Here is a 27,498-nt window from a genome sequence, read left to right on the forward strand (position 1 = left end):
TTACATCCACAGTCTGTCTACAATCTCTATACAATTCTATCAGCTTGTAGCTTACACAGGGCTCCTTCCTCACCTGGGGGCTGAACATGGCAAAAGCAGAGTGAATGGTTAGAGAGATAAATATACAGGTAAATCTCAAAATTAGAAGATCAAAAAGTTAATATATTTAATTCATATATTTTATATAGATGCGTTACATACACAGCGATATATTGCAAGCATTTATTTCTTCTAATTTTGATTATCGCTTACAGCTAGTGAAAAGCCCAAATTCAGCATCTCAGAAAACTAGGTTACATAATACCAACAAAAAGGGATTTTTAATACAGAAATAGTGGCTTACTGGAAAATATGTACAGTATAGTATGCACTCAATACTTGGTTGGGGCTCCTTTTGAATGAATTACTGCATCAATGTGGCGTGGCACAGAGGCGATCAGCCTGTGGAACTGCTGAGGTGTTGTGGAAGACCAGGTTGCTTAGATAGCGGCCTTCAGCTCTTCTGCATGGTTGAGTCTGGTGTCTCATCTTCCCATTGACAATACCCCACAGATTAGGTCAGGCAAGTTTGCTGGCCATTCAAGCACAGCGACACCATGATCATTAAACAAGGCAGTAGTAAGTACTTTTGGCAGTGTGGACAGGTGCCAAGTCCTGCTGGAAAATGAAATCGGCATCTCCATAAAGCTGGTCAGCAGAGGGAAGCATCAAGTGCTCTAGAATTTCCTGGTAGAGGGCTGTGCCGACATTGGACTTGATAAAACACAGTGGACCAGCAGATGACATGGCTCCCCAAATCAGGGACTGTGGGAAAAAATTGCATTTTATTTGGAATTTACAGTCCTAGAGTCTGGAGGAAGTTTCCACAGTCAGTGATGATTTGGGGATTCATGTCATCTGCTGGAGTCAGTCCACTGTGTTTTATCAAGTCCAAAGTCAGCGCAGTCCTCTACCAGGAAATTCTAGAGCATTTCACGCTTGACCAGCTTTATGGAGACGCTGATTTCCAGCACTGCCCACACTGCCATAAGTACCAATACCTGGTTTAATGATCATGGTATCACTGTGCTTGATTGGCCAGCAAACTCGTCTGACCTAAAGCCCATAGAGAACCTGGGATATTGTCAAGAGGCAGATGAGACACCAGACCCAACAATGCAAATGAGCTGAAGGCCACCATCAAAAGAATCCTGGGCCTCCATACGCGGCATTGATGCAAAAAGGAGCCACAACCATGTATGAGTGCATACTATACAACATACTTTTCAGCAAGCCAACATATCTATCAAAAATCCTTTTATTGGTCTTTCGTAATATTCAAATTTTCTGAGATACTGAGTTTTTTACTAGCTGTAAGTCCTAATCAAAATTAAAAGAAAGAAATGCTTGAAATATATCACTCCGCGTAACATAAATCTATATGAAATAAGATTTTCACTTTAAAGCGGATGTGCCATGAAAAAAAAAAATATTAAAAGCCAGCAGATACAAATACTGCAGCTGCTGACTTTTAATAATAGGACACTTACCTGTCCTGGAGTCCAGCGCCGTCCGCAGCAGAGGATGAGTGATCGCTCGTCACTCTGCTGCTCCACCGCCATCCTCAGTGAGGGAACCAGGAAGTGAAGCGCTCCGGCTTCACTACCCGGTTCTCTACGGCGCATGCGCGAGTTGCGCTGCGCCGCTGATTGGCTCCCGCTGTGCTCTGGGAGCCAAGTGTTCCCAGAGCACAACGGGAGGCGACGTTCTGCCCGAGACTGTGTGGCCGGAAGTGGGTGCAAATACCTGTCTTTAGACAGGTATCTGCACCCCCCCTCCCCCCTGAAAGGTGTCAAATGTGACACCGGAGGGGGGGGGGGGGGGTCCGATCAGCACGAGTTCCACTTTAGGGTGGAGCTCCGCTTTAATTGAATTACTGAAATAAACTGACAATTTAGGAGATGCACCTATATGCATCTGTGGAGGTCTGCACTAAGAAAACCTGCCACTTTACCCTACACAGGCAACCCATGGCTTTACTTTGAGGGGTTTCAGGAATCCCAGAAAAGATTCTTCTGTTCCTATAAGGACAGGGAACAGCTAAACCCGATGGATGTGCAAACTTCATTTAAAAATGGGGAAAATTTGAAAGCATCCTTATTCTTCAGGTCTCACTCAGGTGTCTGTATGCTGTGAACAGACTGTTTTTTTTCCAGTGTAGCCAACCTCTGAGAGCTGCATACAGGCAGCACACTGATTAAGATGGTGCCCTTGCACAGACACAGCTGCTCACCCCGATGTGAGGGTGATTGGCCCCTGTATGTAGTACAAGTTGCTGAGTCTGTGCAGCCACTGCCCCCCCCCCCCCAATAGACTTCCAATGGGCTGCCTACATACAGTACCTGGGGGTTAGAGACAATAAAACACAGCCCGTTTATGGTATGTGGGTCCCTGAAACGGTTAACATGGCACAGCACATCCGCAGCAAGTGTCAATTCTGTATTAAAAGGGATTGTAAACCTCAACATAAAGAGGTTATAAATATACCTGCTCTGTGCACAGAGCAACAGCGATCCTCTTTTTGGGTCCCATGGTTCCTCCCCTCCTCTGAGTGCCCCCATAGCAAGCTGCTTGCTATGGGGGCACTTGTGCTTGCTCACTCCCGAGCACACTCTGTCTATTGACTTAAAGAGCAGGGCTCGGCCCTACTCCCCTCCTCACTGGCTATGATTGATAGCAGTGGGAGCCAATGGCTCTCATGCATATCGCTGGGTGAAGCAAGTATAAGGGGAAATCCTACAGCATAGAAGGGTTTTTACCTTAATGCAGAGAGTGTTTTAAAGACAGAAATCCTTAAGCCTTTAGAACCCTTTAAGCTAAGGCTTCAATACAGCAACATGCATACATCCAAAACGCCCGTGTACATGTAACCCAATTCTGCCATCTGTCTAGCAATATATCAGACACATACATCGGTTGACTCTTCAGGAATCTGTCAAGCCCTGGCTTTCACAACAGTAACCGCAACAAACTTATACCAAACATATTACTTTATACCAGCAAGAATGAAACTCCAAGATGTGGACAAAATTTTAAAGCCAAAAAAAAAAAAAAAAACTGCAATTCAAATGATAAAAGTGGCAATTGAAAATGTCACAAGAGCTCACATTTCATAAATAACAATTTCAATTCACAGTCCTGCTGCTTACCAGGTAATCCCAAAGACATTACACCATCAAGTGGGGTTACCATTGTGGCAAGTCCAGCTTGAACCATGGCTCATTGTGCCAATGTTTTCCCCAATCACAGATAGTTTGGACACTAGGCCATCTAGGGAACATTGAAGTATGGTCAAAGCTTTTTTTCTTTGGGTCTCCTTGGACACAGGAGTGAACTTGCTTTTGCTCTCCTGTGACCCAAAAATCAGCCATTCATGGTCGGCTGACATCACATGGCGCTCCGGAAGAATCCCAACCTCATTGATGGGGTCCACCCAGCTACCCGACAGCTGGTTCACAGCGCATGGCTAGGAACTAGGGTTGTCCCGATACCACTTTTTTTTAGGACCGAGTACAAGTACCGATACTTTTTTTCCCCAAGTACTCACCGATACTGAATACCGATACTTTTTTTTAATGTCATGTGACAATTTGAATAATGGGCACTGACGGATGGATGGCACTGACCGGGGGCACTGAGGGATGGATGGCACTGACAGGGAGCACCGACAGGGGGCACTGCTCTGTCCACTACACTATACTATATACTGACTTGTCTAAACTCTCTAATCTCTCTCTCTGGCTGACTTAGTCTCACCTGCAGCTTATGTCTTCCATCAGCCTGGAGGAGGTGAATAGAGGGTGTCCAGAGGAGGGGGGGGGGGGGGGGGGGGGGGGGAGGTAGTGCTGAGCTGTCAGGGGTCTGACTCCTTGAAGTAGAAAGATCTTAAGCGAAGTGACAGCAGACAGACAGACTATTTTCTGGAGGGGGCTGTGAATGGCTCAGTCCATTGTATCGTGCACACCTGGCTCTGCTGATGGCTTGCTCACGCTGTGATAATGTTCCCGGTGAGCGGCAAAACATTTCAATTTCCAGCACTCGCGCTGCACAGTTGTATCTTGTTGCCAGCAACGCTGTAATAGCCCCGCCGCCGTACCTGACCATTCACAAGGCACCAGCAACAGGAAGTAAACAGGGGGACGGATCAGGCAGTGACACACACTGACTGGCGTCCCCCTGAATGTTGCACCCGGTGCGACGACGCTTCCCACGCAACCCCACTGGCTCCGCCCCCTCTCTGTCCGCCGACTTCCGGGTATCGGCTCAGGCATCGGGAGCATTTGTGCGAGTACAAGTACTCACACAAATGCTCGGTATCGGTCCCGATACCGATACTAGTATCGGGACAACCCTACTAGGAACTAAAGCAAGCTGCGTCCGGCCTCTCCAGCCCATAGAGTGTCTGAGAGGACATTCACTGCTTTCCGCTTTAAAGGATACATGGACAAAAAAAAAAAAAAAAATTGGATTCTGGCAGAACCGTCAAGGCATTTCAGGCGTTACAAGGGGCCAAAATGCACAGCACAAGCACTGTGCCGTATAAAAGTCTTTAAAGGAACAGGATCTTTAATTTTTTGGGGGTTATCAAACACTTTAAGGAGAGAATTCATTTGTTTTTAGAAACTACCCTTACATTTCTCCTTCGAGAAATTGGACTATATTATTACAGGAAAAATACAATTGCCTTCATGGCCAACAGACAGTACAGTTTGCCTGCCATGTTTATATTCGCATTAACTGTATTAAGTACACCCAGGCATATACATTCTGAAGTACCAGAACACAATGCTGGGCAGTTTAGAGATTGGTCTTCCTTGAAACGTTTCACATATCTGCAGTCTAGCGCAAATATATCCGGAATATATATATATAATCTACAAGCTCTAACAAGCAGGGCCCTCTGATCCCTCCTGTATTGAGACTGTACCGTCTTCCCTGATGTAAAGCGCTGCGCAAACTGTTGGCGCTATATAAATCCTGTATAATCATAATAATATCTACACACAAAAAATAAAATAAAAAATTACCTTTAGCCAAAACAGAACTCTGCACTACTCCCCTAATAATGATATTGACATAACACTACCCAATAGTCAGCTACCTATAAACTAGAAAGCCATTTTCCTACACAACGCTGACTTACTGTGAAGCAATTCCAGCAAAGAATATTGTCGAGAGCCTCTGGTAAACCTATTTAGCTTAAAATGTCTGACAACACGTGGCTACTGATTTACAGTAAGCTAAGCAGAGGCTCTCCATGCCAAATAGCAGCTGCAAATGGAAATCAAACGAGAGATAAAAATATGCGATACAAGTACAGTACTGCCCCCTGTATTCATCAGCTTACTGCAATGGGAGGAGTCCCAACTAAATAAAGGAATTTAGGAATGAATGGACTCATCTGGGGGGGGGGGGGGGGGGGGGGGGGGGGGGGAATATATACATATATATATATATATATATATATATATATATATATACACACATATACATATACATATACATACATACACACACACACACACACACACATATACACACACACACACATATACACACACACACACAGAAAACTGCACACGGTATATAACGCAGGGCGAGTCTAGATGGAGAGCGGGGGAAGGAAATAGCAGTAGAACGAGAGCTGAGGAAGCTTATATCACAGCTGTGTGCGGCTGCCGTGAGCCCTCCTTCCAAATCAGTGTTCCGCAAAACGAAAAAACACCACACACACACACACACACGTCACGGGCCGCAGCTCGACTTCTGGAAGTGATATCTGTCAAATGTATCCTGTCCCCCCCCCCCCAAAAAGGTGCCAATTGTGGCACCGGAAGGGGGGAGGATCTGATGAGCGGAAGTTCCACTTTTGGGTGGAACTCCGCTTTAATGTGGTTGGGGGGGGTCATCTCCTCTGCTGGATATGGTTTTTAACTACTTGCCGACCAGCCGCCGCAGTTATACAGCGGCAGGTCGGCACGGCTGGGCGAGTTAATGTAGCTATACGTCATCTCGCCGTTCAGCCAATAGGGGCGCGCGTGCCCGGCGGTCGCGATCACCACCGGGCACCTGCGATCGCTCGTTACAGAGCGATAACCGGGAGCTGTGTGTGTAAACACACAGCTCCCGGTCCAGTCAGGGGAGAAATGATCGTCTGTTCATACAATGTATGGACAGCGATTTGTCATTTCCCCAAATCAGTCCCACCCCCCCTTCAGTTAGAACACACCCAGGGAACATAATTAACCCCTTCCATTGACATTTTTATAGCATTGATCGCTATAAAAATTCCAATAAAAAAAAAGCTGATCGCCGCCATTACTAGTGAAAAATAATTATTAATAAAAATGCCATAAAACTATCCCTTATTTTGTGAATGCTATAACTTTTGTGCAAACCAAACGCTTATTGCGATTTTTTTTAACAAAAAATATGTAGAATACGTATCGGCCTAAACTGAGGAAAAAATTAGTTTTTTTATATATATTTTGGGGGATATTATAGCAAAAAAATATAAAAAAAAAATATCAAAATTGTCACTTTATTTTTTTAGCGCAAAAACTAAAAAACGCAGAGGTGATCAAAAAACACCAAAAGAAAGCTCCATTTGTGGGAGAAAAAAAAAAAGGACGCCAATTTTGTTTGGGAGCCACGTCGCATGACCGCGCAATTGTCAGTTAAAGCGACGTAGTGCCGAATCGCAAAAAGTGGCCTGGTCATTGACCAGCAATATGGTCCGGGGCTGAAGTGGTTAAGCCGCCACAACTGACCGAACACCCTGACAGTGGCTGCATCCTCCAGGTTGTGGTCACTGTACCATAATCTTCAAAACGAATCTTAGAAAGTGTTATTTTACTGAAAAAGTAGGAGGCTATTCGGAACAGACTTCCAGCAGAGTAGAGAGTCAGCAACAGCACTCTGTTCACATGTATCCAGGTGTGATGAGAGTTATGGGTTTTGCTCTAAAATGTGAAGCATGATACCGTGCAAACCATTCAAGGGGCTGCCCTATAAGCGTGTAATACTTTGTTTTGGCATGAACGTGTAGCAAGGTGCATTGGGGTGCCATTAAAAATGAATGGCACTGTCGTGTGCCTGTAAAAGGGAAGGACATTTTGTGCATTGCTGGAATGATCAGTTTTGTGCACATTCTTGCATCACACAAATGTCACCCTAGCCCAAGAGGATTAAAACATACTGGGGACAATAAAGGAAATTGCTTCGCTGAGGAAGTTTTGAACAGAAAAACGGAGGGAAGCCACAAGAAATGGAGGGAATACATAAATGTGATTATGATGCAACAAGGGACACACCTACCCAGACAGAAAACGTATCAGAAAGGTTTACTCACCAGTACAAGGGCTTTAGGTGAATTAAAGTGTGAGGAGGGGGGACGTGGCAAAATACATCATATTTTGTGTAAATATCAATGCATTTTCCATGCGTCAAATCAAACATGTCATTACACAATTTCTATGTGTTATACCAAATTACTGTAAGAGTGATATGTACAATGTATATGTAAAGTGCTGCGTAAATTGACAGCGCCATACAAGTACCTTAAATAATATCTGACCATTTATATTATTGTCCCAGAAGAATCTCCAAAGTCCTTCACCAAGGTTCCAAGTCAAATCTGTCCCAAAGTGAAGTGGATGCGTACGGACGCACAGAGTAACACCATTACAAAATTCACTTGTGTGACATTTGGCACATAAAGCGCCAAATAACTGTGGGTATAGAAACGGGCACATTTTTCCTCAGAGACACAATACACACACTTTTTTTATATTGCATTTGTAAAATAATAACTATAAACATAACATAAAACATTTTGTTTATAAAATAATGCAAACAATATATTTTAAAATAGAGTTCCTCAAAAAAAAAAAAAAAAAAATGTAAACGTCCGCTTTTTTGGATCCCCCCCCCCCGTCACATTTGACATCTTTCGGGGGGGTAGCAGATACCAGTCTAATCCAGGTATTTGCTCAAACGCCCGGGCAGATATCGCTGCAGTATCCACGGTGATCTATGCCATGTCTAGCCACTCCTCCGCCCCCAGCTGTTTTCTGGGAGAGACCGAGGTCCCAGAAGACAGCAGGGACGAGCGAGATCAAACCAGGCTGTGAAGCCACAAGGCTTCACTTGTCAATTCCCTTACTGAAGATGGCGGTGCCTCCACCCGGGAGCAGAGAGACAGATCGGCTTCAGGTGAGGACACTGCGGGCGCCCTGGACAGGCAAGTGTCCTTATATTAAAAGTCAGCAGCTACTTTTTCCTGTCTGTAGACTTCACGCTACTATACTCTTTGTAATAACTACATATAATCATCGGATCTTCTGTATGTAATCCTTGTTCATTGCCATGTCACATTGTATAATATATTCTGCATGTACTGCAATTCTGTCGTGATTTAATCTTCTAATAAAGCTTTCGTAAACAAAAAAACAAAAAAAAGTCAGCAGCTACAGTGTTTGTAGCTGCTGACTTAATATTAATTCCGACAGAACTCCACTTAAACAAAACATAATTCCCCAAAAAAATAAAAAAAAAAAACACACACAAATTTTTATATAGGTGGTATGTACAACTATAATTTTTTGTAGTACATAAAATCTATTTAAAATAGATTTTATATTAGCAAATACTATTATTATTCTAATATAAAATGATTGAAACTATTTTTACATTAATTATACTAAAGAAAAAAAATTACTAAATTTTTAGTATTTAAAATGGAATTCAAAATTAGGAAATTATATTATTGTAAAAAGACAAAAATTGTGCACGCGTGTGCATTTTAAATTTAATATTATATATATATATATATATATATATATATATATATATATATATATATATATATATATATATATATTTTTTTTTTTAAATCTCTCTACATCTAGTATGAAGTGTACTATTGCTGTATAGCTCCTTCAATAATATGACACATGTTATTCCTACATTGATAATAATTTCTGGTGTGAATGGTTTGCCCCCCTCCCTCTATCATAGAGAACTCACTATCTCCCCCCCGGTCCGCTGAGCCCTGTAGTCCGCCCACATGGAGTTCTCTTACCCGCCAATGCCTACAACGATCTTCATGTCCGGTCCAATGTGTCTGAACAGTAAAGTAATGAAGGAGGTCCGGAGACGGCGGCGGCGGATGGAATGGAGACCTAGAAGAACGCGGAGAGCAGAAGGAGGGGAACTAAACGTCAACTACAGGAAAAAGACTCCATGGTCCGGGAGAGCGACACAGCTCGGTCTATCACTAGCAATGGAGAGCGGGAACAGGGGATAGCCGGAGACGTGCGGTGGAACGTCAGGTGTCTGTTATCCTCTCATTGGACGGGGAAGGGGGGCAGGAGGAGTAAGTCCTCATCTGATTGGAGAGGAAGTGGGACAGGGGCGGGCGGAGAGATATCACGGAGCCCAATGAAGGCTGAGGGAGAGTTGTCCTTGTGTGCAGCTGTTCCTGGACATAGACTTATCACGTTCATGGTCACCTCGTGCCGCATTCCTCATGTGTCTACACACCGCCCCCTGCCGCCTCATTCCGGACACTGCCCCCCCTCAGTCACTACAATCATCTGACAGCACTCACTGCACGTGTTCTGTTCTCCACTGACCCCCCCCCCCCCCCAATATACAGTCACAGGACCGACCATCATCTCCTCACCATGTGGGGGCCAATTAAAGTTTCCATGAAGTTGTGCAGTCTATTCTATTACAGTGTGCACCGCACATAGGTGTGTAACTATAGAGAATATATAATATATACAGTAAAACCTTGGATTGCGAGCATAATCCGTTCCAGAAACATGCTTGTAATCCAAAGCACTTGTATATCAAAGCGAATTATCACATAAGAAATAATGAAAACTCAAATGATTCATTTCCACAACCATTTATTCATAAGTCCTTCAGTTTATAGTCCATATAAAAAGATTATAGGAATGTGACCAGGTTGTGTAACTATAAAATGTCCATCCACAAATGGAAGCCTCCCCAAGGGGATTAGAAGCAAATGCGGCCGGATCTACAGGAGTATAAAAGAGAAGAGAGGCGCCTCTTAAAGCGGAGGTTCACCCTCAAAATTAACTTTTTTGCAAACCTATCTCTAGCCTTAATAAAGGCTTGTAGCGTTGTAATTTTTTTTTAATGTGTACACTTACCTGTCTTCAGCCTCACTTCCGGGTCTTCTTCCTTGTGGGGAGTGGGCGTGTCGCTCCTTTTCCCCGACGGGGAGCTCTGCGCAATGTCTCCTGGGAGTGAGTGTTGTTCCTCCCAGGAGACGATTGACGTTCGGGTAAAGCGCGTCATCGCCTTCCGAAAATATCCGACGGGGACTCGGCTCTTTACGGCGCCTGCGCCTGCCGTGTAGAGCCGACTGCGCAGGCGCCGTAAAGTGCCGAGACCCCCTCGGATATTTTCGGAGGGCGATGACGCGCTTTACCCGAACGTCAATCACCTAAGGAACGCCTACTCCCCGGAGGAGCGAGAACCCGGAAGCCCCGTGAAAATACCATAAGACCGTAAGTACAGTGGTACAAAAAAAAAAAATCCAGCATACTGTAGATGTCAGCATTATGCTGGATGTAACGCTCTATTGTTGTTTTAGGGTGAACCCCGCTTTAAGTGTAGCAATATGTTTCTAAATGTTGTACCTTCAGTAAATGTAACCATATTGCTACACTTAGAGGCGCCTCTCTTCTCTTTAAGTCTAGGTTCACATCGGAGCGATTTGTCATGCGATTTGAGAGATCAAATCGCATAACAAGTTGCAGCCTATTGGCAGCAATGGCACTGTTCCAAATGGCGCCGCAGCGATTTGCAAAAGTAGTTCCTGCACTACTTTTGCCGATTTCAATAGACATTTGTGTATGAAGCCACACAGATGTCTATCAAGTAGCACCTGAAATCACACTGACCTTGCTACTTTAAAATCGCGCTACTTCAAGTGAAGTAGCGCAATTTCAAAGTAGCATCAATGTGAACCAGGGCTTATGCCGCGTACACACGATCGTTTTTCGGCATGAAAAAAAACCGACGTTTTTAAAAACGTAATTCAAAATGATCGTGTGTGGGCTTCACATCTTTTTTCATCTTCTGAAAAACAGCAAAAAAAAAAATCGAACATGCTGCATTTTTTCACGTCGTTTTAAAAAATTTCGTTTTTCGGGTTGTAAAAAATGATTGTGTGTGGGCTAAAATGAAGTTTTAAACCTGCGCATGCTCAGAAGCCAGTTATGAGACGGGAGCGCTCGTTCTGGTAAAACTACCGTTCATAATGGAGTAAGCACATTCATCACGCTGTAACAGACAAAAAAGCGCAAATCGTCTTTTACTAACAAGGAATCAGCTAAAAGCAGCCCAAAGGCGAATAGAACTTCCCCTTTAGAGTGCCGTTGTACGTCACTGCGCTTTGTTCATCATTTTTCTAAAACGGTGGTGTGTGGGCAACGTAGTTTTTAATGATGAAGTTGGAAAAACGATCGTGTGTACGCGGCATTATACTCGGTTGTGACATGACGCTACTTGTATATCAAGAATAAGTATTTGTTAGATCACCAACCACAGGTGTCTGGAATAGTGCAGTGCCACGTCCCGAGAATATTTTGGAGCAGCAAATGTCAAAGACACAAAAAAATGGTCTTTATAGGCCCTAATAATAAAAATACAAATATGTTTATTTAACACATACCCCAAAAGGGTTTAGTTAAAGAAATAAAACACACAATACATAACATCAAATAAGTTTAAAACTAAGAACTGCAGTAGCGACTGCAGTAACCCAAGATGATCCAATAAAAATCCAGGGGTGGTCACCACATTTTGCAGAGAAAAAGTGTGACTGTATAGTATGGTAGAAAGAATTTTTTAGCTCGACATGTTTCGCCAATATCGCTTCTTCCGGAGCTAGTAATGATTCTAAGAAAAAAACAGACTATTATTGGTTTTGGGGTTACATAGACATGGTATAGACATAAAAATGCATGGAAAATATAAAAAATAACAACAAAGAGTTGTTATATAGATCAGATTAGTATGTTACATGCAATCAAGCACTGTTTAAAAAGACGCCAATCAGGACATGCAAATTAAAACCAGGGGACACCCAAAGAAAAATCACCATAGAGGGACCGCCCGCACAAGGCAGTAAGGGAGGGATGTGGGGACACACCTAGTAGTATATAGTGTAAGGCCCTGTACAGACAAGCGGACTGTCCGCTGAAAACGGTCCGCCGGACCGTTTTCAGCGGACATGTCCGCTCGGAGATTTCGGTCTGATGGTTATACACACCATCAAACCAAAATCCGCGCGGACAGACAGCGCGGTGACGTGGCCGCGCCGTCGCCGCGACGATGACGCGGCGACGTGCGCGACCCTGGAAGGTCAATGCTTCCACGCATGCGTCGAATCACTTTGACGCATGCGAGGGATGGCGGCCGATCGGACATGTCCGGTGAGTCTGTACAGATGACCGAACATGTCCGAAGGACAGGCTTCCAGCGGATATGTTTCTTAGCATGCTAAGAAACATTTGTCCGCTGGAAACCTGTCCGATCCGCCGGACATTTGTCCGGTCGGCCGTACACACGACCGAACATGTCTGCTGAAACTGGTCAGCAGACCAGTTTTAGCAGACATGTTCGGTCGTGTGTACGAGGCCTCAGATATACCGTATTTATCGGGGTATAACACGCACAGGCATATAACACGCACCCTAACTTTAAGAGGGAAGTTTCAGGAAAAAAAACTTTCCACAGCCCCCCTTCGTATAACACGCAGGCATAGTTTACCTCTATTTTCAGGGTAAAAAAGTGAGTGTTATACACCAATAAATACAGTAATTAATAAGGCAATGAAAGAGGGAAGGCTTTTGAAAAAAAATATATATATATAATATAATATGACATACCGGTATATATAAATTATGTCAATAATAGTAAAAAGATTATGTCAGTGCCATAAAAGTGAAGTTAGTATAGAGTAGCAGATTGAACCCACCGAGGGTAGTCATAAATAAAAACATAGAAATTGAAACAAGCCAGAGGACCAAAAGTCAAAGAAAATAGAAAAAGGTGTATAGAATAGTAATAGTGATACTAATAAATGCAAGGGAATATACGCTAAGGCATACCACATGAAATCCCAGGATATGCTTGAAAGTTGCTTGTTGGTGAACAAACTTAATACTCAATAGGGCCCTTTCACACGGGGCGGATCAGTAATGATCCGCCTCCGTGTGTCCGTAAGCTCAGCAGGGATCGCCCTGTATATCCCCGCTGAGCCGGCGGCTGACAGGGCGGTCTCCGCACACTGTGCAGGGACCGCCCTGTCTTTTCTCTGCTCTTCCCCATGGGCGGATCGGATGAACACGGACCGTGTGTCTGTGTTCATCCGATCCGATCCGCAGACGGAAGGAAAAAAAGGATTTCTTCCGTCCGCAAAATCGGATCTTTGCGAAGGCGGGTGATTACGGGTGTCAGCGGATGTTTATCCACTGACACCCGCAATCACATAGGGACCAATGTATGTCCCTTTTTCATCCGCAAACGGATGGATGAAAAAGCGGACATACGGTCCGCACATGTGAAAGGGGCCATAACGAGTTGATATGTGCATGGAGTGGGCCACATTAATCATTAGGCTGGACAATTCTGTCATAGAAGATATAGTATAATTATAATAACTAATATAATAATGAAAAACAAAATTGTTCATATAAAGGAAACCAATGTATAGTAAAAAAGGGGGGGGGGGAGAAAGAACCCTTCACCTGGTACATAGAACACCACCAAAAACACATGACTTGTATATCAAGTCAACATTTATAAAAAAAAATGTTGCTTGTCTTGTAAAACGCTCTCAAACCAAGGTCTTACTGTATATATATATATATATATATATATATATATATATATATATATATTATAGAGTGTGTACATATTTTCCCTCTTCCCCACCGACCATATATATGAAAAAATCTGGAGGATTGCTGCACTTAAAAAATAGGATTGGGGGGCGTGACCGGAAGCCAGCCTGGAAGGAAGCATCCCTTGAGAGCTCCTCTCCAGCCTGCAGCACTTAGGCAGAAAACCGGGGGATTTCGCAGCCATCCATGGGCGGATCGCAGACCACTAGATCCACAAAGGCACGGGGATCATCCCAACCCCCGCCAGGCTCCTCCACGACCTTCGAGCGCTACTTTAAGCCACCCGACATGCCGCCGGGTGAAGGGGACAAGATGGCGCCGGACGCGGCCACGTTCAGCACAGGGACATCTCCCCCTCGCTCGCCTCAGACTTGCCATCCAGAGCCATCCCCGACCCGATCGCGGACCTCGGCCTCCTCCGAGAGCCCGGATGGCTCCCAGCAACGGGTGAGTGGATCCCCGCACCCCTGCCCCCCAACCGCGGACCATGCAGCACAGGCCGCAACCATCCCCGACCCCCGAGACCGGGACACCCAATGTACAGGGGCCTTCCCCCGTCTGCTCCGCACCGCCCCGGATCAGGACCTCCAAAACGGGGCCCAGCTCTCCCCCTCTCCCACGTTCACCGGGGAGGACTTTCCGGCTCTCCAAGCCCACACCAACTCCCAGGCCTCCATTAGCTCCCTAGAGCAGGGCAGCTTCTCAGCCAGTGCTAGGCCTCAACACGCCTCCCCTGCAGCCAGGGGACAGATCCATAAGGCCATCCAACCCGAGGTCGGAGATCAGAGAGGGATCTCTCCCCCCTCATATGCATCCATGGCCAGCAACAGCACCCCGTGGCACGGAGGGGCCCCCACCTCACTGGGGGATCAGGCTCATCCCATCAACCCCCCCCCCCCTAGAGACCAGAAGGCATGTAGAATCGGTCTCCAGCCACCGACCGTCCCCCACCGATCCACTTTATAACCCGACTGACACCGGAGGAGCTCCCCAATATCCTCCCCCGCCATGGTAGTCCTATATGCAGGCCTTCCCCACGAAAGAGGATTTCAAACAATTGATTGAAGATGTTAAGGCGACGTGCCGCACTGAAATACAGGCCCTACACACAGGCCTCAAACACTTAGCTGACAGAGTGGAGATGGCGGAGGAGGAGATACAAGAGACTAAACTGGCGGTTCACCGCACCCAAACTCAGGCGTCAGACCACCACCTTATGCTCAGGGATATGCAGCGGCACATTGAAGACCTGGACAATAGGGGGCGCCGCAACAATATCCGCATACGCGGTCTCCCCGAAGCCGACGGGGCGGAGGACCTCCAGCTCACCCTCCAGAATTTATTCAACGACATACTGGGCGCACCAGCAGACAAGCCCATTGAGATGGATAGAGCCCACCAAGCCCTTAAGCCAAAGGGTCCTGCCTCCAAACCGCGGGACGTTATATGCCGTGTAAACTCCTACCCGTTGAAGGAAGCTATAATGCGTAAAGCGCGCCCCATTCGCAACCTAGTCTTTAACAACAACCCATTACAGCTCTACCCGGACCTCTCCTGGATCACCCTGCAGAAACGACGGCTACTACAACCCCTGCTCCGTACCTTACAGGACAGAGACATTGTGTACCGATGGGGCTTCCCCTTTAGCTTGTCCGCCACCCACCAGGGGACCTCTGCCACCTTGCGTTACCCGGAGGACCTAGACGCCTTCTGCAGAACCCTGGACATCCCCGTCCCCCAGTTGCCGGACTGGGACCTTGTGGCCACGCCATCCCCTCCACCAGTGGTCTGCCAGAGAGTCCCCCCGCCCAGACGCCCCAGGGGACGTGACCCTACCCGAAAATCCCCCAGGCACAGCCCCACTTGAGACGGCCGCCCTGGCCACAAGAGCCGCCCAGAAAGCTACATGAAGCCCTCTTGACTTATTTTTGTTGTAATTCTGTTACTTTACCCCCCGGTTGCCCCAGCCCTACCTTAACGCTACACATCGGGCCTGTCTCGGACGAGACACCGTAGAGGCTGCCCTTCTGATTATGGACCCCCCCCATGGCTGATAGCCTGAGAGTTCCTTCCTTCCCAATCCCCCTAGTGGAATCTCTCCACGCCACCCCCCTGCCCCCCCGACCCACATTTTTGGACATTTTGGTCGGGAGGTCCTTAAGGAACTGTTGGGACCCGAGGGCCCCTAGGCCACTCGGGCCCCCGTTGTTGAATGTTGATGTGTGCTTTTTTTGGTCTTTTGCTCTCATCTTTCTCTTTCTTTTCAGACACCTCTCTCTCCCCTCCCCCGCAGGCAGGACCCGACGGCGCGTCCAGGTGGCTGTCGGCCCGGCGGCCCCTCCACTCGCCCTCCCAGAACCGAATGCAACGCATCTGACTCCAGCTAAGTATGAACCACGGTCACTCCACCCACAGTATGGCTAAGTTACTATCCCTGAACGTCCACGGGCTTAACTCCAACAGGAAACGTCATCTGGCACTTAGGGAATTTAGGCAGTCAGGGGCGGAGATCGTAATGGTACAGGAGTCGCACTTCTCTAAGGGCGACTCCTTTGCGTTCGCGTCCAGATATTTCCCCTTAATATATCAGGCCTTTAGTTCACGAAAACGGGCAGGGGTAGCAATTTTGGTAAAAAGGGGCACCCCCTTCACCTGCACAGACTCCTACATAGACCCCCTAGGCCACTTCATTATCCTGCGGGGAACATGGCACTCACGGGACATAACCCTATGCACTCTGTACGCCCCCAATGCACATCAGCACAGATTCTTGGGTCGGGTTTTTGCCCGCCTGGCCAGATCCCCCCACGACCTATTGGTAGTGGGAGGGGACTTTAATTTACCCCATTCGGCAACCTGGGATCGCCTGGTGGTGAATCCTCGGGCCTCGCAGGCAAGGGCCTTGCGGGACTCTAGGCTCTTCCGCCAGCTAACGAGGAAGCATGCTCTGTTTGATGCATGGAGGGCGCTTCACCCAGGGGACCGGCAGTTTACTTTTTACTCATCCCCCCACCATACGCACTCGCGCATAGATTATTTCCTACTAAACAACACCACGTTACGTGTTACTGATGCAGCACGGATTCTGCCCATTTCCTGGTCCGACCACGCCCCCATTACCTTGACCCTTGACCTGAACGCCCCCACCCGTAGGCCCTATAACTGGCGTCTAAATGATTTCCTCCTGAAGCACACCCCCTCTAAAATGGAAATAGACTCTGCCCTCCAACTCTACTTTAGCGAAAATGACACACAGGACATCTCCACTGCCACACTGTGGGCCGCGCATAAAGCGGAAATCAGAGGACGCTGCATGGCCATCTCCTCGGCCCTAAAACGGAACGCTGAGTCGGCTAGAGAGCAGGCGGAAACGCAGCTCCGAACCCTAGAAACTCGCCTGCAGACCTCACCCTCCCTAATGCTCCTTAAACGTATCGCCCTGGTACGGTCAACACTCCGGGACCTGGCGCTGGGTCGAGTCGAGAAAGCCCTAGTTCGCCTACGACAGGTATATTATGACAAGGGCAACAAGGCGCAAGCTTTATTGGCGAGGAAACTAACAGACCGCACACTCGCCTCCACCCCGCACCAGGTCCAGGACAGATCGGGTAATATTGTATCACACCCCCAAAGTATTGCGGATGCATTCGCAGCATTTTACGCGGACTTGTACAACAAGCCAGAAATCCCCCATAACCCGCCCTCCCCCGACCTGCTAGATAGGATGACACGATACCTGACACAGGCGGGCATCCCTCGGCTAAAGCCGGAGGACCTGGCCTCCCTAAACGCTCCCATTACAGGAGAGGAACTGACCTTGGCCATTAAGGCCCTACCCGCTCGCAAATCCCCGGGCCCAGACGGGTTCCCATACGAATATTACAAGACCTTCCTCCCCACACTTCTCCCCCATATGACGAAGCTCTTCAACGCCATTCTACAACGAACCCCCATCCCACAAGATATGCAGCGATCATTTATCACCCTTATCCCTAAACCAGACAAGGACCCCGCATTATGCGCCAGCTACAGGCCAATAGCCCTGCTGAACTCAGATCTCAAGATCTTTACGAAGGTCCTCTCCCTCCGCTTAAACGTAGTCTTACCCTCCCTGGTCCATAAAGACCAGGTGGGCTTTGTCCCCCTCCGCCAAGCGGGGGACAACACGAGAAAGGTGATTGACCTAATTGACGTGGCGGGCAGGGAGGGCTCGGAGTCCTTGCTCCTGAGCCTAGACGCAGAAAAGGCGTTTGACCGCCTTGGCTGGCCCTTCATGCTCGCCACATTAAAACATATGGGTTTTGGGGGACCTTTCCTTCAGGCGGTCCGACACCTCTATACTAATCCGATCTCACAGGTGAAAACTCCCTTTGCCACCTCATCCACCTTCCCCGTTACTAATGGCACCCGCCAAGGGTGCCCTCTATCCCCCCTCCTCTTCGCCCTTTGCATAGAACCTCTAGCAGCAACGATACGCGGCAACCCGGATATTCGGGGTATACCAGTAAGGGGAAGGGAATTTAAAATTTCCCTCTTCGCCGACGACATCATTTTGACACTGACGCGTCCCCGCATCTCCTTACCCAACTTACAGAGGGAACTGGAACGCTACGGGGCCCTCTCGGGTTATAAAACCAACACGTCCAAGTCCATGGCCATGCCAATTAACATGCCCGGACCCGAGGCCTTGCACTTACAGTCCGTTTTCCCGTACCACTGGGAGCGAACCTCCCTGAAATACCTGGGTGTCCATCTGACCCCGAACTTTGCATCCCTGTACCAGGCCAATTTCCCCCCCCCCTATATAGCTCAATAAGGGCGTTGATCCATAAATGGAAGTCTCACCAGATATCCCTTTTGGGCCGGATAGCAGCCATAAAGATGGTGATCCTGCCAAAACTGCTGTACCTTTTCCAGACCCTACCAGTCCCGGTCCCGTTTGCTCACCTGCGCGCCCTACAAGCGGACCTCCTCCGGTATGTGTGGAACTACAAGCGCCACAGGTCATGACGGCCGCACGTACCGAGGGAGGTCTGGCCTTCCCAGACCTGGTCAAATATTACCAGGCCTCACAACTCTGAGCGGTGGCATCATGGTTTCCCCAGAAGTCCTACAACAGGTGGACGGAGGTGGAAAAGATTTGGCTGGCCCCAATACACCCCAATAATCTCTTGTGGAACGCGAACGCGACAGTGGAGCCCGGACGATTGCTGGGTTCCATGCGGCAGCTGCAAAGTATCTGGAGGAGGCTAGCCCAAGACTGTCGACTCATGTCTGATAGCTCCCTGCTGACCTCCTTCCTTTATAACCCTAAACTACCGACGAGTCTCACCCACCAGATGTCATGGCCCTGGGCATCGCAAAATCTGTTTCACTTTGGTCACTTAGTAGACCCCAGATCCCGCACCCTGCACTCCTTCACTGAGCTCCAAGCCAAACATGACATTCCACGACAAGCTTTTTTCAGCTACTTACAGATCCGCCACTACGCCCACACGATAGCCCCCCGGCTCCTTTTCTCAAAACCGACCCCATTTGAGCGTATCATACTCGAGGGCACAGCCCGAAGGGGCCTCATATCAGATATCTATCAAATCCTAAATGAATACCCCTTACAAACTAAAGGCAAACACACCTACATGCTCCTTTTTCTATTTTCTTTGACTTTTGGTCCTCAGGCTTGTTTCAATTTCTATTTTTATTTATGACTACCCTCGGTGGGTTCAATCTGCTACTCTATACTAACTTCACTTTTATGGCACTGACATAATCTTTTTACTATTATTGACATAATTTATATATACCGGTATGTCATATTATATTATATATATATATATTTTTTTCAAAAGCCTTCCCTCTTTCATTGCCTTATTAATTACTGTATTTATTGGTGTATAACACTCACTTTTTTACCCTGAAAATAGAGGTAAACTATGCCTGCGTGTTATACGAAGGGGGGCTGTGGAAAGTTTTTTTTCCTGAAACTTCCCTCTTAAAGTTAGGGTGCGTGTTATATGCCTGTGCGTGTTATACCCCGATAAATACGGTATATCTGAGGCCTCGTACACACGACCGAACATGTCTGCTAAAACTGGTCTGCTGACCAGTTTCAGCAGACATGTTCGGTCGTGTGTACGGCCGACCGGACAAATGTCCGGCGGATCGGACAGGTTTCCAGCGGACAAATGTTTCTTAGCATGCTAAGAAACATGTCCGCTGGAAGCCTGTCCGTCGGACATGTTCGGTCGTCTGTACAGACTCACCGGACATGTCCGATCGGCCGCCATCCCTCGCATGCGTCAAAGTGATTCGACGCATGCGTGGAAGCATTTACCTTCCAGGGTCGCGCACGTCGCCGCGTCATCGTCGCGGCGACGGCGCGGCCACGTCACAGTGCTGTCTGTCCGCGCGGATTTCGGTTTGATGGTGTGTATAACCATCAGACCGAAATCTCCGAGCGGACATGTCCGCTGAAAGCGGTCCAGCGGACCGTTTTCAGCGGACAGTCCGCTCGTCTGTACGGGGCCTTACACTATATACTACTAGGTGTGTCCCCACATCCCTCCCTTACTGCCTTGTGCGGGCGGTCCCTCTATGGTGATTTTTCTTTGGGTGTCCCCTGGTTTTAATTTGCATGTCCTGATTGGCGTCTTTTTAAACAGTGCTTGATTGCATGTAACATACAAATCTGATCTATATAAACATACTAATCTGATCTATATAAAGACCAGGTGGGCTTTGTCCCCCTCCGCCAAGCGGGGGACAACACGAGAAAGGTGATTGACCTAATTGACGAGGCGGGCAGGGAGGGCTCGGAGTCCTTGCTCCTGAGCCTAGACGCAGAAAAGGCGTTTGACCGCCTTGGCTGGCCCTTCATGCTCGCCACGTTAAAACATATGGGTTTTGGGGGACCTTTCCTTCAGGCGGTCCGACACCTCTATACTAATCCGATCTCACAGGTGAAAACTCCCTTTGCCACCTCATCCACCTTCCCCGTTACTAATGGCACCCGCCAAGGGTGCCCTCTATCCCCCCTCCTCTTCGCCCTTTGCATAGAACCTCTAGCAGCAACGATACGCGGCAACCCGGATATTCGGGGTATACCAGTAAGGGGAAGGGAATTTAAAATTTCCCTCTTCGCCGACGACATCATTTTGACACTGACGCGTCCCCGCATCTCCTTACCCAACTTACAAAGGGAACTGGAACGCTACGGGGCCCTCTCGGGTTATAAAACCAACACGTCCAAGTCCATGGCCATGCCAATTAACATGCCCGGACCCGAGGCCTTGCACTTACAGTCCGTTTTCCCGTACCACTGGGAGCGAACCTCCCTGAAATACCTGGGTGTCCATCTGACCCCGAACTTTGCATCCCTGTACCAGGCCAATTTCCCCCCCCCTATATAGCTCAATAAGGGCGTTGATCCATAAATGGAAGTCTCACCAGATATCCCTTTTGGGCCGGATAGCAGCCATAAAGATGGTGATCCTGCCAAAACTGCTGTACCTTTTCCAGACCCTACCAGTCCCGGTCCCGTTTGCTCACCTGCGCGCCCTACAAGCGGACCTCCTCCGGTATGTGTGGAACTACAAGCGCCACAGGATCCCACGTTCGGTCATGACGGCCGCACGTACCGAGGGAGGTCTGGCCTTCCCAGACCTGGTCAAATATTACCAGGCCTCACAACTCTGAGCGGTGGCATCATGGTTTCCCCAGAAGTCCTACAACAGGTGGACGGAGGTGGAAAAGATTTGGCTGGCCCCAATACACCCCAATAATCTCTTGTGGAACGCGAACGCGACAGTGGAGCCCGGACGATTGCTGGGTTCCATGCGGCAGCTGCAAAGTATCTGGAGGAGGCTAGCCCAAGACTGTCGACTCACGTTTGATAGCTCCCTGCTGACCTCCTTCCTTTATAACCCTAAACTACCGACGAGTCTCACCCACCAGATGTCATGGCCCTGGGCATCGCAAAATCTGTTTCACTTTGGTCACTTAGTAGACCCCAGATCCCGCACCCTGCACTCCTTCACTGAGCTCCAAGCCAAACATGACATTCCACGACAAGCTTTTTTCAGCTACTTACAGATCCGCCACTACGCCCACACGATAGCCCCCCGGCTCCTTTTCTCAAAACCGACCCCATTTGAGCGTATCATACTCGAGGGCACAGCCCGAAGGGGCCTCATATCAGATATCTATCAAATCCTAAATGAATACCCCTTACAAACTAAAGGCAAACACACCTACATGCTCCGTTGGGAGAGGGAGCTGGGAGGGGAGCTCGAAGAGGATGAGTGGAGGGCGGTCTGGAGGCAGGCGGCCAAGAGCTCGATCTGCACCCTCTATAAGGAAAACACATATAAAGTGCTGTTCTTTTGGTACCTGACCCCGGACGTCCTCCACAGGATTTATCCTTCCACCTCTGACCGATGCTGGCGGTGCAACCAGGCCAGGGGCACATTGTTCCAAATCTACTGGACCTGCCCCTTGATAGTCCCGTTCTGGACTCGGGTACAAGAGCTCCTGACCCGCCTCTTAGAGGCACCCATACCCCTCTCCCCGAAGCTGTTCCTACTGGGCCTATCCCAACCCCGCATAGCTAAACCCTATAAGAAACTTCTGAGACACATAACCACAGCTGCGAGGTGCCTGATAGCACTTTATTGGAAGAAACCAACGCCTCCACCCCAAGAAGCCCTCTATGCTAGGGTCAAGGATGTAGAGCTTATGGAAAAAATGACAGCTAGGATTCGGGATAGGCTGGAGGACCATGACCTGGTCTGGGAGAGGTGGCATTCGGAGGAGGACCCGCCGTGAGCCGACAACAGACCACCAAGGTACACTACCTCACCCGACACTCCTGCCTGCTTCCCCCCCCCCTCTTCTCCCTGTCTCCCCCCTTCTCTGTCTTTTTTCTCTCTCACCTCCCCCCTTTTTTCCCCCATCTCCTTCTCCTACTCTACCCTCTCGCTTCTCCTCCTCTCCTCTTTGTTACCTAGTTGTTTTATACGTTACTGATTGTATAACCAAGAATGAAGCCGCTGTGTAAGCACATTCAGCTGGAATTTTTGTATTACCTCTTTTATCTTACACTTGAAATGCTGCTACATTTTGTATTGACCTTTTACGAAAATAAAAAAAAATCGTTATTTGAAAAATAAAAAATAGGATTTTTGTACTCACCATAAAATCCTTTTCTCTGAAGTTCATGGACAGTAGGGTTTATATGCCGTCTATCAGGAGAGGACTAGGCAGACATGTTAAACAGTTAAAAACATGTAACAACAGCAAAGCTGAACAGTACCGCCCAGGGGGCGGCCCTACTGGCTATAACCCCTCACTCTGCATCTAGCAGCTCAGTTTGTCAAAAAGCAGTACAAACATAAAAAGGAGGGGTGGGTGCTGTGTCCGTCCATGGACGACAGAGAAAAGGATTTTACGGTGAGTACAAAAATCCCTTCTCGGAGTCCATGGACGGACACAGCTCCTTAAATCTTGACAAGTGGGTTATGTTCCCTGTTTACAGGAGAGGACTAGGCAGAAACATGTTAAATAGTTAAATACATGTTACATTAACACAGTTGTACAGCCCCACCCAGGATGCGGTCCCTCCAGACATAACCCTCCTCACTGCAGCATGCAGCCTCAGTTCGTAACAAGCAGTACAAACCTAAAAAAAGGAGGGGTGGGAGCTGTGTCCATCCATGGACTCAGAGAAAAGGATTTTACGGTGAGTACAAAAAATCCTATTTTTTGTACTCACCATAAAATCCTTTTCTCTTATTGTCCATGGACGGACACAGCTCCTTAAATCTTCACAAGTGGGACGTCCCCAAGCAGTGTCAAAAATGAGGGGTGGGAAATACATCAGTAAAACCATTTTTAATTTCACCCCAAAACAACAGAGCTCCTCAACGGAGGAGGTGCAACTTTAAAAAGCCTGGCAGACCCGCAATCTGGCTCAGATCAAGCAGACTATGAGCCAGATGGAGGTCAGTCTGGGTGCAATTAAGGAGTCAATCACTGATGTGGCCACAAACTCCTTGGCGGTCATCACATGCTTGTGTGACCTGCAGACCGCCACAGCAGGCGTGGCCCAGGAGGTGAGTGACCTGACCCAGGCTGTCCAGGCCAATACCCGGGCTGGCCAGGCCAATACGGCTGCCCTCACAATGTGTCTCACCAGGATAGCAGTGGCCTTGGAGGGCAGGCCAGCAGGAGGACAGTCACCAGGGGAGGCTCCTCCTTCCTGTGCTCACCCACCCCCCCAGGATGATCCTCCTTCCCCTGCTCACACCCCCCCAGGATGATCCTCCTTTCCCTGCTCACACCCCCCCCCCAGGAGGCTTCTCTGGTTGGCCGTGGGCGGCCCAGGCGTAGCAATCGCCGCCGCCGGTAATTTTGCAGGGTACTTTTTTGTTTTTTTATTTTTATGATTTTGTTTTGTATACTGTACTTATGATTTGATTTATGTGTGTGAATGATGTATGATTGTGGGGGTGGCATTCCTGATTAAATAAGGGTGTCACCCTCAGTTTTGGTGGAGTAGGGATCCCCAGGACCAGGGAGAAGTGATCCCAGGTCCATGAATGGTGTATGAATCCACAGTGACATAATTGGAGCCGTGGCGGGGCGTTACTGCTCCCAAGTACCATTGGGGGGGTACTTGGATCTAATCCAATTAGATGTGCATGTGATGTGTCTGTGCTAGGGACCACAGTGGGTGTGCATTCATGCATTCTCATTGTGACATAATTAATGTGTGTGTTTACTGTGCAAAGATGCATTCTGCGAGGCATCTCCTGACTGCTGTTCCCTCAGAAGAGGGGGTACCCTGGGTTACTAAAGTCACTAGTCTAGCTATGCGCATGGATGCCCCTGGCATGTTGGCATACAGATTGTAGTCCAGCAAGTGTGTGTGCTCAGCTCTTCCTTAATGGTGTTGCTGTAGCTGACATTTACACGGCAGGTGTAAAATTAGGGCTGCTTTTATAAAGTGTAAAATTGCTCCGGGAAACTAACAGAAGTGCACAGGGCGTAATCTACGCCGCACACACTTAATTTTGTGGAACGCCTTATCTCCCTCATTTGCATCTTTGCCTATCAAAACAGCGGCGTGTCTAGCGTATTTTGCGCGCGAAGAAGCGCCTGTGTAATTATTTTAGGTAGGACGGAAAAACCGGAATTTCAGGCGTATCTCGTTTTGAGGATCAGGCGCATAAATACGCGCGGCGCAAATTTCAATTACGCCGCGTATCTCGAGTTAAGTAGGCGCATCTGCTTTGTGGATCTGGCCCATAGTCCTTATTCCTGCAAAAGGCCGAAACCACCAAACCCCCTGCACAAACAAGGGACCCACCAGGGAACGGGCCGCAAAAAGGCCACTGAAAGAACACAGCCAAGGCTGAAATCTGCCCCCAAACAGTGCTTTAAGCAACTTTTAGATCCACTCCAAGCTGTAAAAACAGCAGGACCCTGGACACCGAGTACATACGTGGATGTCACTTCATCTCTTCGCACCAAGAGATGTAAGCCTGCCAGGCGCGACGGTAGATCCCCCGGAAGAAGACTACCGTGCCCTCAGCATTGTGAAGATGACCGAGTCTGACAAACCCCGGTCTCTTAAATTCCGGCTTCCAATAGCCATGTTGAGCAAGTCAGTGACTGTACAACAGGATGAAACATGGGACCTCGAGACAGAGGTACCTCCCGCCCTGGCAACTGCCAGGGTAGACGAGCCAAGGACGCCGAGGCCAAGCTGTAGCGATTAGAAGCCTCGGGATCTCCTAAACCTCCACTCAGTGGAGCAGCCGAGGAAGCACTACAATGGCGGGATGGCAAAAAATTGCCGACACAGACCCCACAGGGCCACCAGCGTGACTGGCGCGTCTGTACCAGATCACTAGACCTGGCCACTAGCTTTGACACCCTTGCGGTGAGGCGATCCATGCCCTGTGAGGCTCACCTGCAAGGGAGCCCAGCACAAAAGACCAGATACCCTGGTCCAGCATCTGGCGACTCCAGTAGCCCGCCTGCTGGTATACCCAAAGTTAGACCGAAGTCACTGCTGTGGCATTGTCCGGCTGAAACCAGATCGGACTACCTTGCAACCTCCTCGACCATGAGGAGAGACATAGCCTGATCGCCTAAAATAGGACAAAGACTGGTAGACAAGGTCCACAACACCCGGTGGACCCAGGCGGTCACCCACCCAGGTACTAGCCAGGGCCGAACCTGGGCAACTACCGATACCAGACGAGAGCGGGCACATACAGGGAGGTGTGGCCGCAGATCCACGCAAGTCCAGCGACTCAGACCCGACGGTACCCCCCAGGCCCACAACCCCTGAGGCTGGCATCCGTCGTAAATACCGACCAGACCACTGGAAGGAAGAAAAAACTTCCTGGACCAAAGAGTCGGGGATCTCCGTCACCAACTCAGAAAGACTCTGACTAGGCGGCGCACCGGAATCTGAAGATTTCAGAGACAAGCGATTTTTAACACCTGGACAGTATTTCCCCCAGAAAACCAGAGTGTGGAACTGGGCATACAGTACCGCCTCGAAGGAGGTTACCCACAGGCCCCGGACCAGCAGGTGCCCTGAGAGAGGACCAATTGCGTGATGCCAATACCTTCATCGCAGACTAAAGAGTCTGCAATTTCTCCAGGGAAAGAAGGACCTTCGCCACTGAGGAGTCCGGATCAACCCTAGATACTCCAACGCTGAGTCGGAACCTAGCATGCCCAGGATTTGAACCCTGGGTCGCACACATGGAAGGCGGGCTTGCTGCCACTGAACTACACCTTCCGGTGTTTAACACCCACCCGAGTCTGTGGAGGGTCCAAATGGGAATAACACATCCACTAGGTCTGAGACAGAAGTTGCTCTCAGAAGAAAGTCATCCAAGTAGCCAACGAGGCAAAGCCTCTCTACCCCAACAGAGTTAGGATAAGTGCGAGGTCCTAGCTGGAAACCCATGGTGCTGACGCCAGATCAACAGGGAGGGCCACAGGCTGACAGAGACCCTCTCTCACCATAAAGCACAGAAAGAACACTGTGACATGCGCAAAACAGGACATGCATGTATGCATCCATGATGTCCGAGGACGCCAGGACGTCCCCCGGATGGAGCGCAGCTACCAAACGAATGGTTCCATGCGGAACTACCCGACGTTCACAAAGGTATTCAGGGCCTGAGGCCCCTAGAAAAACCCCAAACCTCTCATCCTGAAGGAAAAGTAAAATTACCCTGCAGCTTAGCAAGTCCCACACTGCCCAAGGCAGACCGACGGGCCGGGAGAGGAAGACACTAGGAAAGAACTTTGTTCTGTGGATAGGCGGAAACCCTATCTAGTACTCCGAAGAGACCACCTCGCAGACCCACTGGTCGGAGAGCAGGAAGGTTTTGCCGAATTGTGAACCTGCAAGCTGCCCCCCCACCTAGAGACAGGAAGGGAAAGCTATATACATTAGCAGGCTTTTGGGTGCCAGCGTGATCGCATACGC

At 48.5% G+C, this 27,498-nt stretch overlaps 1 protein-coding gene across 2 annotated transcripts in view; it reads right to left on the bottom strand.

Annotated features, from left to right (window-relative positions):
• The window catches only part of LOC120931314 (nicotinamide riboside kinase 2-like), a 30,122-nt gene extending 20,763 nt beyond the window's left edge, over positions 1-9,359 (bottom strand). Inside the window, exon 1 of one of the 2 annotated variants that reach the window (XM_040342621.1) lies at positions 9,122-9,359. In XM_040342621.1, the coding sequence (XP_040198555.1) occupies positions 9,122-9,147 (26 nt within the window). In that variant the 5' untranslated portion in view covers positions 9,148-9,359. The remainder of the gene's footprint in view (positions 1-9,121) is intronic. The other variant, XM_040342620.1, reaches the window with a different exon arrangement.
• Between the last annotated feature and the right edge of the window lie 18,139 nt (positions 9,360-27,498).

Source organism: Rana temporaria, chromosome 3, assembly GCF_905171775.1.
Source record: "Rana temporaria chromosome 3, aRanTem1.1, whole genome shotgun sequence".
Classification (NCBI taxonomy): domain Eukaryota; kingdom Metazoa; phylum Chordata; class Amphibia; order Anura; family Ranidae; genus Rana; species Rana temporaria.